The sequence below is a fragment of the Aethalodelphis obliquidens genome, unplaced genomic scaffold (assembly GCF_003676395.1).
Source record: "Aethalodelphis obliquidens isolate GAN/ISIS:26980383/991018 unplaced genomic scaffold, ASM367639v1 scaffold5, whole genome shotgun sequence".
Taxonomy (NCBI): Eukaryota; Metazoa; Chordata; class Mammalia; order Artiodactyla; family Delphinidae; genus Aethalodelphis; species Aethalodelphis obliquidens.
Window position 1 is genome coordinate 55,267,577 of NW_020837949.1, and position 14,681 is coordinate 55,282,257.

The window sequence follows — 14,681 nt, forward strand, 5'->3', positions numbered from 1 at the left end:
GCCAGCTGCCACTAAATGCTGCTCTTATGTCTTAGGTTGCTTTTAATGCAGCAATTTTGATCATAGGTAAATACACATTTGAAAATCCATTCATTAAAAATGTATTAAGAAGCTACAAAGCATTGAGCTAAATGACTGTTCCTCTCCTCAACCAAACCCAAATATTAAACCAAACTCTTAATATTCATCATTAGTTTCAGTCTCTACATAGCCATCAAAGAGCAGTTGCTTTACCATTAGTGGTAATCTGTGCTCAGAAATGAGCTGAATTTCAGTTGTCCTACATATAGGAACACTCTAATTTTCTCCTAAAATGGTTTTACTAACTTACTCTTTAAGTTTCTGTTATTTCAGACCTAAGGGTCTCTTGCTCTTAGCATCTACCTCTGCTTCCTTCTGCTCAAATAAGGCATGTGGCTGCCAAACCTTTCATTGGGTTAAGTATTGATATGGAGTAAATTGAGCTAATCTCACTTGGTGGCTAAAATAACTGACCTAATTCTACAGCTTTCTTGAGCATTTTTAATAGCAATTAATTTAACATAAAATAAGATCTAAAATGTGGACTCTTTTCCTTCCTCCCATGACTCTTTTATGCTTTATCAGAGGATAATTTTAGGTAGGAAATGGCTCCTTGTATCCTTCCTCTGAAGGTCTCGTCTTTGCTCTGGGCAGGATGGTTTAAAGGTGTTTAGTTTGAAAATGTCTAGAAACCACACAGTTACATCTGGCTTAGAGAAACCCCTTTCCTTTATTCTCATGGCTCACGTGTTTTAAGCATATATACTATAGAGCCAATACAGCACTTGTCATTCTCTCTTGACAAATAAACATTTGTATGAACAGTTTTTTCTCTTTCCTTTTGATAATTTTGGTATCAAAGATCACAAACTTAGAAGAACAGTTAGAACAGTTCAGAGAAGAACTGGAAAATAAGAATGAAGAAGTCCAGCAACTACATATGCAATTAGAAATACAGAAAAAGGAATCTACTACCCGCCTACAAGAACTTGAACAAGAAAACAAATTATTTAAGGTAATTACTTAAGGAAAACTTTGCCTCTAAATAATTCATTGTTTTTGTCTTGTGTAGTAGTTGTAGTATTAAGCATTTGCTAAATCCAGCCGCTAAATAATACTTAAAAGAGGAACATTAGCTGCAGATGGATTTGCGTGGAATTTATCTTCAAGCCAAAATAAACATTTGAATTCATCAGAAATGAAAACTTTTGGAGACCTTTATCAAAACATTTTAAGAATTATTGATTTACAATAATTATATAATAGCTCTGATTTTTTTTTTCATTTGTATGTTTTAGATGCTATAGCTTGGTAAGACTTAATTGACAGAATGTTCCGAAAATCACGTGTAATGCCCTATCCAACTGGGATGGTTATTTTTGTTCCTAGGATGAAATGGAGAAACTGGGATTTGCCATAAAGCAAGCTGATCCTATCTCTACCCAGGACCAACATGTACTATTTGGGAAATTTGCTCAAATAATGCAGGAAAAAGAGGTAGAAATTGACCAATTGAATGAGCAAATTACGAAACTTCAGCATCAACTTAAAATTACAACAGATAACAAGGTACACTAATTTAAAATTATTACATGAAATAATTTAAACTAGAATTTTATTTTTATTTTTTATTGAAGTATAGTTGATTTACAATATTGTGTTAGTTTCAGGTGTACAGCAAAGTGATCTAGGTTTTTTTTTTTTCCAGATTATTTTCCATTATAGGTCATTACAAAATATTAAACAGAGTTCCCTGTGTTATAAAGTAAATCTTTGTTCTTTATCTATTTTATGTATAGTAATTTGTGCTGCTGTGAACATTGGGGTGCATGTATCTTTTCAAATTAGAGTTTTTGTCTTTTGTGGATACATGCCCTGGAGTAGGATTGCTGGATCATATAGTAGCTCTGTTTTCAGTTTTTTAAGGAACCTCCATACTGTTTTCCATAGTGGCTAAGCTAGAATTTTAAAGGGCAAGATGGTTATTTTTCAGTTTCTTTGTGAATATAAAAACCAAGTAAAACTTTAATTCTCTTTTACCCATTAATTTTAATTTAATTTTAATAAGACATACTGGTTTAACAAGCTATGTATATGTTTATCCCTTCCTAACATTGTCAAAGATTTTTGATGTTTTATAGGGAGTCTCTGGTGACTCAGATTTCATCATATGACTCTAACCAAATCTATTAAAAATTCTTCTGTTTTGTGTGAGCTAAATAAGATAATGACATTTGAGCACTGTTTTAGACTTTTATTTCAGTACTTTATCCTGTTATAGACTGTTATATTTCAATACTGCATCCTTTTCAATTAGATTGTATTGATATTGACTATTTTACGTATAGGAAATCATCTATTAAATGCCTAAATTACTTTATGTTTAATGACTTTCTGAATGATGTTCTAAATAAGGTCCTTGTTTGATGTGATGGAGGACTGTTGGTCTATATTAAAATTAATTTAGGATGTCTGAGAAGTAAATTATTTTTGAGTGTGTGATCAACACTTTAAGATCCTGCCCTAAAATAAAATAAAATTCCCTAAATATAAATACATATTTATTGTATATGTTCCTTTTTTGTTAACTAATAGGTTATTGAAGAAAAAAATGAACTAATAAGGGATCTTGAAACCCAGATAGAATGTTTGATGAGTGATCAAGAACGTGTGAAGAAAAATAGAGAAGAAGAAATTGAGCAGCTCAATGAAGTGATTGAAAAGCTTCAACAGGAATTGGCAAATATTGAACAGAAGACATCGGTGGTTACTAATTCTCTCCCAGAAGAAGCAGATAGTTTAAAACATCAGTTGGATATAGTAATAGCTGAAAAACTGGCTTTGGAACAGCAAGTAGAAACCACTAATGAAGAAATGGCCTTGACAAAAAGTGTACTTAAAGAAACCAATTTAAAAATGAACCAGCTAACACAAGAATTATGTAGCTTAAAGAGAGAACGTGAAAATATGGAAGAAATCCATAGTATACCAGAGAAAAGTGTTAACATGGCTGTAGATGGTCTGAGCAGAAACAAACCTGGACTAGAAGTAGTCCTTACTGAGGGTGCTCATAAACCCCTAGAAAATCCGACTTACCTCAAATCTTTTGAAGAAAACAGCAAAGTTTCCATAAGCAGCTTGCAAACACAGGTGCTACAACTTGAGAGCACTGTGAGTGCAAAGGACTTAGAACTTACCCAATGTCATAAACAAATAAAGGACCTGCAGGAGCAAGGCCAGTCTGAAAAAGAAGCACTGAAAAAGAAGATGGCAAACCTGCAAAATATACTTGAGGAAAAGGTGGCTGCTGCTCTTGTGAGTCAGGTCCAACTCGAAGCAGTTAAAGAATATGCAAAATTCTGTCAAGATAAACAAGCAGTTTCACCAGAACCTGGAGGAACAAATACACAGAATTTAAACCAACTAACGGAAAATGAGGTGGAGTCAAATGTGTCAGCACTGACCTTGAGAATATCAGAATTAGAAAGCCAGGTGGTTGAAATGCAGGTAGAAACTGCAGAAAAAAATGCTTTGGAAAAAGAAAAGAAGCTACTAGAGCTACAGAAGCTATTGGAGGACAATGAGAAAAAACAGGGAAGCAAAGAAAGGAAAAGAAGCCCTCTAGGAGATTTTGAAGTTCTCAAGGTTAGTTTGTATTTGATTTTTTTCCACTTAAATACCCCAAGAAACTAACTCTCTTTTCCCTGTTCCTTAAACTTACTGCTGATTTATTAAATACAGTGTTCTTTACATCTAGCGATTCATATATAAAGGGTTTTTATAAAAAATATTACCATTCCATACAGTCATTATTATCACCAGAACAATGGATACAAGCTATATTTTGTGGTCTTAAAATCACAATATTTATTTCACTACCATAGTCATTAAGTAGAGCAGTCAGAAGAAACTTGGAAATGTTAAGTATAGCAAATGTCCTCTGGAATTTGTGTGGGTTTTTTCCTTTTTCCTCTAACATGCATGTTAAGTGGTCATCATTCCTTTTAAGTAATGAAAATGTCAAAATATATTAGTGTTCTAGTGAATTAATGTATGAGTCTTAAGTCATTCACTTTTGCAGATTTTATGCCTCATAATAGATTTCATCCTTTCACCCCTTTAGGTCTACTTATGTAAAGATCTGAAATCACAGTTATTTCTTAGCATAGGATAGGACAGGTGTGAAAGGACTTTAATTTTCAAATTCTCACTTTATATATTTATAATTTTGAGAAGTTAATGTATAGTCCTATCTGAACACCAGAAATTAACTGATATATTAGGATTCTATAAATATTTATTTTGTAAAGGATAACAATTCTTTCCATTTACTAGGCTTTTTCCTCCTAGCTCACTAGAACTATATAAATTACTGTAAATGATATTTAAAATAGTAACGTGATGGGACTTCCCTGGTGGTCCAGTGGTTAAGAATCCGCCTTCCAATTCAGGGGACACGGGTTTGAACCCTGGTCGGGGAACCAAGATCCCACATGCCACAGGGCAGCTAAGCCCGCATGTCGCAACTACTGAGCACATGAGCCACAACTACAGAGCCCATGTGCTCTGGAGCCTGCACGCTGCAACTGCTGAGCCCACGTACCACAATTAGAGAGAAGCCCATGCGCCTCAACAAAAGATCCTGCATGCTGCAACAAAGATCCCGCCTGCCCCAACTAAGACCCGACACAGCCAAAAATAAATAAATATTTTAAAATAAATAAAATAAAATAGTAATGTGACTTTCCATATATATAAAACTTCTAAAGTAACACGTGGTATCTTTTGAGGAAAGTGATATAAATATGAAACTTTTTTGAATGGGTAAACTATTTTCATTAATTATAAAATTTTAGGATATGTTCTAATGACATGATTTACCTTTCATTCCCAGAAATATCATTCTTTTCTTACTGTCTCAAGAATATAAAATGGGGACTTCCCCGGTGGTCCAGTGGTAAAGAATCCACGTTCCAATGCAGGGGATGTGGGTTCAATCCCTGGTCGGGGAACTAAAATCCTACATGCCGTGAGGCGACTAAACCTGTGCACCACAACTACAGAGCCCACACACCCTGGAGCCTGCACGCCACAGCTAGAGAAGAGAAAAAAAGAAAAAAAACCCGCACGCCACAACTAGAGAGAAGTCCGCATGCCGTACTGAAAGGTCCCGCATGCCTCAGCGAAGATCCCGTGTGCCTCAGTGAAGACCCGATGCAGCCAAAAAAATAAAGAAATAAAGAAAGAATATAAAATGATGGTTGTGAAGAGTTTCCCTATTTGTTGAAAGAACATGGATCATTTTAACCCCTTTTATCTGATAAGCAGTCTTTCCTGAAAAAGTTTTATTGGAATGCACAAGTACCTTGAACTTGGCTTTGTTTTTTGAAAATAATGTGTTCATGTTTTCCACTGCCATTTAGACAACTACTGAGCTGATTCATACCAGTGAAGAAAATGAATTTTTTGGTCGATTTGAGACTCTTACAGCTGAGTCAGCAGTTACCAAAGAAGAACTTGCCAGTTATAAAGAGAAGGCAGAAGAACTTCAAGAAGAGCTTTTGGTAAAATAAGTAACATAGCTCCAATTTCTACCTATCTTAATTTTATTTCAAAGTGTATATTCTCTTATATGAAAACAAACCCAGATCTATAACTTAACAGCTAGGAAAAAACTTTTGTAAATTTGATGAAAAGGTATTATATAATTTCGTTACTGTCATCTTTCTTCTTTGGTTTTCCTTGGAATCTTTTTTAGGGGGATGCTTTTAATCTCTAGTCTGTTAATGAAAGAGGAGAAAGACATGTTAAAGAGTACTGTATATCCCCTGAGAACCAAAAGTAGAGGCTGATCAAATGATTTCACTTCTGTGGTAATCTGTGACTATACATATATGTGAATATAGATGAAAACTGTGAGTGTTTCTGAAATGTTTTTCCTGTTATTCTGAGGAAAATGAACATATTAGCATGAATTACACTCTCCTCTCTACCCTAAATTCTACATGTGACATTTTTAACTGAATGTTCTACTGTTCTATTCATTATGTTTTAGGTAAAAGAAACAAATATGGCATTCCTCCAGAAAGACTTAAGCCAAGTTAGGGATCAACTCAAAAAGGCAGAAGAGAAATTATCCTACTTCTTAGAAAAAGAAGATTATACCAAGGTACAAGAAAACAGAAAGTTCTGCACGTTAGAGCCACTTCCTATAGAAGTGGGTAAAAGCTCTGCATCACAGACAGATGGTGCTCTCAAGTTCAACAGCAGCAATCAGACTCCACAAATTCTTGTTAGAAATGCAGGAATCCAAATTGATTTACGGAGTGAATGTTCATCGGAGGAAGTCACTGAAGTAATTAATCGGTTTACTGAAAAAATTGAGCAGATGCAAGAACTACACGCCGCTGAGATTCTGGATATGGAATCCAGACATATTTCAGAAACTGAAACCTTAAAGAGAGATCACTATGTTGCTATTCAGTTACTGACAGAGGAATGTGGTACCTTGAAGTCAGTGATACAGTGTCTGAGATCTAAAGAGGTATTTGGTTTTCATAATGTGTTTTTTCAACATTCTATGATTTTTTTCCCCAGAATTTTATGTTTTTAAAGAGACAAAGAAATTTGGGGCAATCTCTTCTTTATGATAAAATTACAATTTAAAATCTTTGCATTGTGTAGAGTCAAATAATAATGTTCCACCAAGCTCCTGTGCAGATTTAGAACCCAATGTTATCATTCCTTAATTTATTAATGTCTCTTATTATTATGGTAATATCCATGAAGAAAAAAATTAAAGACTTACTGTAAACCATGGATATTTCATTTATTGTGAAAGGTGTGACATATTTAATTGTTTTTTTCTTTTTTGACAGCATTACAAAAGAATAAAACTATTCATTGGATCCTGTTTTTATTAAAGCAAAAAAATGTTATCTTCTTTTGTTTTTTTTTTCTGATTAGGGCTCCTCAGTTCCTGAGTTAACACATTCCGATGCTTACCAAAGTAGAGAAATATGTTCCAGTGGTAGGTTATATAAATTTCTAGAATTTGTGTAGTACTTGTTTAAAAAGAGTTTGTTTCTCTTTAATAGTCAATGGTTTTCTTTATTTTAGATTCTGGATCAGACTGGGGTCAGGGAATTTATCTTACACAAAGTCAGGGATTTGACACAGCATCAGAAGGCCGAGGCGAAGAAGGTGAAAGTTCAACAGATTCATTTCCAAAGAAAATAAAGGTACTAAAAGGCAGACATCTTTTAGTAAAACTTTCTACATTGAACATAGCAGTTTATTAGAAGTTAGTATAGAAGATCTATACTATAGTAAGATCTCTCTGAATAGAGAATTGCATAGCTAGAAGGAACCTTGGGGCTCTAGTTTTATTTCTGTATTCTGCAGATAATAAAGTACAGTATATTTAATAGTTATTTGTATAAAGATTTTTTTAAAATTTCTATTCCTAATATTTTTGTTTGCCAAAATTATTAAAGCAGTCTCAAAGACTAGAGCTTATCTCCTACATATTTCTTTTGGTCAAATTAGTGTCTAATAATTAAATCCAGGAAGAGCACATTAGGTAAATGTGGAACTTAGAGATGAGAGCTACACAAAGTCATAGGCTGTCTTCTGGGATTGGCTTACCCCTCCATAGGAAGAAGACATTCAGTAATGGTAGGCTGGTGTTTCCTTTCTGCAGTGGTTTTTCTAAATCAGTCTAACTGGGATAAAACTATGCTAAAATTTGTTTCTCTTTTCGTGTCTGACTTTGCAGTCTTTGAAAAAATGTCCTAATTCTGGCTTTTGGGTTATGGTTTCTAGGGATTACTGAGAGCTGTCCATAATGAAGGCATGCAGGTGCTCTCTCTTACTGAGTCTCCCTGTAGTGACGGAGAAGACCATTCTGTTCAGCAAGCTTCAGAGTCTTGGCTAGAAGAGAGAAGAGCTTACCTCAGTACAATCTCATCTCTTAAGGATTTGATTACCAAAATGCAAATGCAAAGGGAAGCCAAGGTACTCAAAGAATATTACGCATCTAAAGAGCTTTATATGATTTTTATCAATAATAAGTCACTTTACAAAATAAATTGTTGTCTTTTATGATGTATTTTCACATGAATTTCTATATACTGTTTAAATGCCCCAAGTTGCACATTTGAAAATAAATCTGTATCCTCTTAGGCTTCTAATACTGATTTTGGTTAGTAGACAGGTAGCATTTTTAGAACAGTTCTTAAACATGCTTATTTGAAAACTAACTTTTGTTTTTTATAGGTTTATGATAGTTCTCAATCTCATGAGAGCTCCTCTGACTGGCGAGGTGAACTTCTGCTTGCTCTTCAGCAGGTTTTCTTAAAGGAGCACGGTGTTTTACTAGCTGCATTTCAGACTGAGCTGACAGCTCTAGGTACTAGAGATGCAGTTGAATTATTAAACTGTTTGGAACAGAGAATACAAGAACAGGTATCAAAATGAAACTTTAAATCAAACTTTAAAACAAAGAGTGCTTTTTAATAGTAATGAGAAAATGAGCTATTGATTAGTTTTAGAGTAAGTCTGAAGGTTAAAATTTTAACAGGAACCACTGAGAATATTTAGGAGAAAAATTATTACCTTAAATGTTTTTCTTATGTTAGAAAATAAGCAAGACTAAAAATTAATGAGCTAAATATCCAACTTGGGAAGTTAGAGAAAGAGTAACAAAATAAGTCCAAAGAAAATAGAAGGAATAAAATACCATCAGTTCTCATTATTTGCAGTAGTTACATTCCGTAAAGCTGCTGTGAATGTTGAGCTATTGCCACCAGGGGAAATAAGATGGGGGGGTGGGGGTAGGCTTCTGTGAGCACCTGGTGATGACGTTTTTGTCAACCAGTCAATACAGAATCTTGTTTTATGTGTGTTTCTGTTTAAAGACACCCTATTTACTATGTATTGTTGACTCATTAACGTTGAACTCATGGCCAACAGCATTATAACTTAAACCTAAACAAAGATTTTCTAACACATGCATTTTCTCTGTAATGTATCTTTCAGCCTTCTTATGCTTAGGCATACTAGATGGTACTTCATATCTATGCTTGGGGACCATTTTAAACAGCAAAATCACCAATAAAAAGCACAAAAGTATCAAAAATACAGCACTAAATAGATGGCAAACAGGACACTTGTTTATAGTATAAGAGATGAAAGAAGGCGGCAGAGTGTCACTTTGTTCGACTTCAGCTAGGAACATGCACATGTGGCAATTTAAATTTTTTGCTGTTGTGTGCACATGTAGGAGAGTAAACTTAAGAGCACCGCAAGTATTGAATTAAGGGTTACAGATAAATTTTAATGAGTAGGCAAATTCTTAAATATGTAATTCACAAATAATGAGGCTCAACTGTAATAAGGAAAAAAGAAATTAGTGAAATGCATACACTTGTACAGTAGAGAACATAAACACGTTTGAAAGTTGATTCTTTGAAAGGTTAATAAAATAGAAACTTTTCTGGAGAATAGGTTACGGAAAATGATAAAGCACACTTTATCAGATATGGCTGAGATATAAAAGTAATAGAATACTATGAATAATTTTACATCAATTCAAAAACTTTGGTGAAATGGGCAGATATTTGCTTATGAAAGCTCATTCAGATCCAGCATTCCACTCCTGGGTATATATCCAAAAAAAAACACTAATTCAGAAAGATACATGCACTCCAAAGTTCATAGCAGCATTATTTACAGTTACCAAGATATGGAAGCAGCCTAAATGTCCATCAACAAATGAATAGTTAAAGGTGTGTGTGTGTGTGTGTGTGTGTGTATGTATGTATGTATCTGTGCTCCCATTGTAAGATGATTGGAGAAACGCCCTTTTTATTAGAAAGCTAGTATAACCCTGTTACCAAAATCAGACAAAGATAATACAGGAAAGAAACTTTATGGGCCTATTTTATTCATGAACATAGATGCAGAAATCCTAAACAAAATATTAACAAGCCAAATCCACCAATGCGTATTTTTTAGAGACACAATCACCATATACTTATCCAGGGATGCAAAGATAGCATACCATTAAGAAAAATTCATGTGACTCATCACTTTAACAAATTAAAGGGTAAAAAACCCCAGTGATCATCTCAAGAGATACAGTGAACAAATGAATGAATGCATTTCATATTTTAAAACACCTTAAATAACAAACTAAAAATAAAAAGGAATTTCATGAACTATATAACAGGTATATCTTGCAAAAACTACAACAAGCATCATATCTGATAGTTAAATGTTAAAAACATTCCTTAACAAAGGGTTAAGTAGTTTGCTCAACCTTGTCCTAAAGATCTAGCTAGAAAAGAAAAGCAAGAGAAATTAAATAAGGGTAGGAATAGGGAAGACCCCTCATCCACTTATATAGAAAACTAAAGAGAATCTACACATGTAGATTTTTTTAATCAATAGGAAAGTTTGGTTATGTTGTTGGATGTAAGATCAAGATGTAAAAATCTTATTTCTCAACAACAAACAAAATGTAATTTTATGTATTTATTTACTTTCGGCCACGCCACACGGCATATGGGATCGTAGTTCCCGGACCAGGGATCAAACCCACACCCCCTGCAATGGAAGCATGGAGTCTTAACTGTTGGACCACCAGATAAGTCCAAAATTTAATTTTAAAAATAATTATTTACAGTGGCATTAAATGGGCAAATTCCTAAAAGTATGCAAACTACTAAAACTAAGTCATGAAAAAATAGAAAATCTGAATGTATAACAAAGAGTTAAATTAGTAATTTTAAAACTTCTCACAAAGTAAAGTTCAATATCAGACGACTTCACTAGTGAATCCTACCAAATGTTGAAAGAAGAATTAATACCAGTTCTTCACAAACTCTTGCAAAATAAAGAAGGGAACACTTCCCAGCTCATTTTATGAGGACAATATTGTTCCGATTCTAAAGCCAGACAGAAATACCACAAGAAAATAAATCTACAGACCAAATATCTAATGAGAATAAAACAACCAGTGGAAAAATGGACAAGTGATATAGATATGTGCTCATGGAAGAAATAGAGAGTATCCAATAAATATATGAAAAGATGCTCAAATAAAATGTGCTATATAATTCATACTATGGAATACTATATAACATTGAAAATGAGTGTGAATTAGAGCTGTATGTGTCAGGCAGGATGGTTCACCAACATGTTCGGTGAAGAAGGCAAATTAAACAAAAATGAATACAGTATGATGCCGTTTATATAAAGTTTTAAAACAGAACTGGATATTTTTTAGGATATGTGTGTGTATGTACAGAGTACATGAAAATAACACCAGACTTAGAATTTGGTTATTTCTTGAGCAGATGGTGCAGAGGAGGAGGTATTCAGGGAGTTGTACACAGGAGACTTCAGCTGTATAAGGGCTGTTTCTTAGGCTAAGTGCATGGGTGTTTATTATATTATTCATCATGTTTTATTGTGTGTTTAAAGAATTTTGAAATAAACGTGGAAACTATTATCTAAAAAGTAGATCCCAGTGAGCAGGAAGAGAACGTTAGTAACATCTTCCCAAAATTTTAGCATGTCATTCTTCAGACTTCCTGGTTGTTAATTTTATTGTTTTTACATCTCTCTTGATTTTTTTTTTTTTTACAGGGTATTGAATATCGAGCAGCCATGGAATGCCTCCAGAAAGCAGATAGAAGGAGTTTGTTAGCTGAAATTCAAGCACTGCATGCTCAGATGAATGTTAAGAAAATGACTCTGAAAAGAGAACAAGAGAATGATCAACCAAGCCAAGGTATGCTATATGACAGGCTCATGTGGTGACACAAATAGGTGAAACGATTTCACTTTATTATTATTCAGTTAAAACACATTTTTTCTTAGTCACATTTTCTTCTCATTCTCACATCAGGAAGTTAATCTACATTAATTACTCCAGGGATTAAAGGGGTGTCCAATTTGTCTTAAGAGATACGTATGTGTGTGTGTGTGTGTGTGTGTGTGTCTATATATATTGTATACACACATATATATAATTTTTTTTAATTTTTTTTTAGAGTTGAAAAATACTTGTTTACATTAGGGTTCTCTGACCAGGCAAAAACTCATTCTCAGGTTTGGGAATGAAATAAAAAATGCTCAGTTATGCTGTGCCATCTAAGCTTATTGCTGCATCTTAAAAGCAGCACTTCTTGAATTTGGGAGGAGGAGGTAGTAGTGGAGGTAAGGGGGTTGTTGCTCAGTTGCAAGAGAAAAAATGCTGTGTGCACCAGACAGGCTGGTAAGGACATGCTTTAAAATATCAAAGGACTTTGCTTTTATCTCCTGTAGAGGTTGAAATTGGCTTCAGTTAACTATGTGTGGAAAGAGAATGATGGTTAACTCTTACAGAATACTTTAATCCAACAGACAGCAATTTTCTGACATATAAACAGATACATTTAATTTAAAATGAATAAGCATTGCCTTGATCAGGTTGTTTCACCCATTAAGTTCATTATCTTTCTTTGTTTTGAAGCTCTATGTGTGGATAACCTAAAAGAAAAAGAAATTCTCAATGGAAGTAACGATTTCTTTTTAATACCTTTTTTGTGTGTGTGAACTGTAACATACATACAAAAAATGCAAAAATATACAGTATAAAAACTATTAAAGGAATACCTGTGGAAACCTCATCCATGTCAAGTATTCCAGAATTCCCCTTCTGCTACTCTGTAGTAATATAGAACACATCTTCCTCTGTGGTACCCTGGAGGTAACCATTGTCCTGATTTTTTAACTGCCTATTTATATATTCCTAAACCACGTAAGTTTAAGGTTTTTCTTGCTCTTGAACTTTATCACTCTGTATATATTTGCGTCTTGTCTCTTTCACCTCTCTATAACATTCTTCTACGTTACCACATTTATCTCTAGTTTATTCGTTTTTGTTACTGTATAGAATTCCCTTGTGTGAATATTTCACAATTTATATATCCATTCTGCGGTTGAACATTTAAGTTATTTCTACTTTTTAGCTATTAAATTCAGTCTCTTCTACACATTGTTATGCCATGTTTCTGATGCATACATGCATGAGTCTTCTGGATACATACCCAGGAGTAGAATTGCTAGATCATAGAATACATATCATCAAATTTATTAGACAATGCCAGACTGTTTTCCGAAGTGGTCATACCAATTTGTGCACTTTCTAGCAGTACATGAAAGTTCTGTTGCTTCACATTTTTGCCAAAAATTGATATTGTCAGCCTTTCGTTGCCAATCTGGTGGGTATGCGGTGGATTGTTGTTGTGGTTTTAATTTACATTTCTCTAATAACTGAATTGGCTTATTTGTGGTATGATTATTGGCTAGCTGGATTTTTGCTTTTGTGGTATGCTTGTTCAAATCTTTTCACTTTTCAATAGAGGAATCTTAAATTGAGCTGCAGCTGGAAATCATTAGAGATTAAAGTGAAATTTTTCATCATATCTAGTGAAGACACGTACATGTCTTTGTCTTCATTTCTGTTTAATATAAAGGTAGAAACACCTATACTTTTGCCAGTTTTGAAAGTTATACCAGTCTCACATTTGTCATTGAAAAGCTGAAGAATTTAAATATCTTTAAATATTTTAGAGAAAACAGGTATAATGAGGTTACAAATTAAATATATCCCTTATATTTAGACATAGGATTAATTGCAGATTATTTTTGGAGAATTTATTAGTATTTTACTTAACTAAATAGGACCCTGTTGAAAGCTTAGTTAGTATCACATAGATACATATTTATAAATGTAAATCCTTAGACTCTACTCTCTAAGAAATAGTTTTAAAAGTCTCACTTAGCATGAATACTCTAAAGCCAATGTAATTCCTGTCTCATGACATCAGTAATATGAATTGTAATAGGAAGTAATGAACTTTGATAAAATTTTTTAAGTTAAAAATACATTTAGGGTAGAATAGAGAAACAGAAGAACAGAGTTAAAATCACCCCTGGAATCTCCTAAATCCTAAACTAATGACTATTAAAACCCAGGAAATATGTCTCCAGACACATTTCATTGTGCATATGTACATAAGTTTATATTTTTTATAAAAATGGATCCTGATGTATATATTTCATTACATTTTTTTCATTTATTATCCTTAGGGATTTAAATATTTCACTTGGTTTTCATTGTGACAGACATGTAGCAAGGGTACGGTATGTTTTTAAAGAAAAAACCGTGATCCAAATTGGCGTTTGGACTTCCCACTTTTGTTATAATGAAATTCCTAGGGACTGTCTGCAAAGGAGGGCTGAACGAAACAAGCAAGCAGTGCTAATCATTGTAGTCAGAGTTACGGGGTGACTCCTGCAAGTACTTCGGCTATCAAAAACCATTGGAATTTTTTAGTGTGAGCTATCAAAATTCTGAATGAACAAATATAAATTCCTATTTATAGTATTATGTGAACACCTCAAGGTTTTTTTTTAATTTCAAGTCTTGTATCCAGTAATGAATTGTTAAGTTTTTATCATCCTTATATATTTATACAAAGTTCTGAAATCTTGACAATATAGCACTATGAGGAAAATATGCATATACATGTATTTATATAAATAGTTAACTTTGGGGGCTGTAATCTTTTCACATTTACTTTATAGTAATCTCTTAAATAACAAGT

At 33.6% G+C, this 14,681-nt stretch overlaps 1 protein-coding gene across 13 annotated transcripts in view; it reads left to right on the forward strand.

Moving 5' to 3' along the window:
* The window catches only part of AKAP9 (A-kinase anchoring protein 9), a 145,547-nt gene that overhangs the window by 116,321 nt on the left and 14,545 nt on the right, over positions 1-14,681 (forward strand). For 7 of the 13 annotated variants that reach the window (XM_027102404.1, XM_027102412.1, XM_027102414.1 and 4 more), the window contains 10 exons: positions 884-1,036; positions 1,411-1,590; positions 2,617-3,666; positions 5,445-5,585; positions 6,077-6,565; positions 6,988-7,051; positions 7,141-7,262; positions 7,846-8,037; positions 8,299-8,487; positions 11,674-11,818. In XM_027102404.1, the coding sequence (XP_026958205.1) occupies positions 884-1,036; positions 1,411-1,590; positions 2,617-3,666; positions 5,445-5,585; positions 6,077-6,565; positions 6,988-7,051; positions 7,141-7,262; positions 7,846-8,037; positions 8,299-8,487; positions 11,674-11,818 (2,725 nt within the window). The remainder of the gene's footprint in view (positions 1-883; positions 1,037-1,410; positions 1,591-2,616; positions 3,667-5,444; positions 5,586-6,076; positions 6,566-6,987; positions 7,052-7,140; positions 7,263-7,845; positions 8,038-8,298; positions 8,488-11,673; positions 11,819-14,681) is intronic. The other 6 variants (XM_027102407.1, XM_027102405.1, XM_027102411.1 and 3 more) reach the window with 6 other exon arrangements.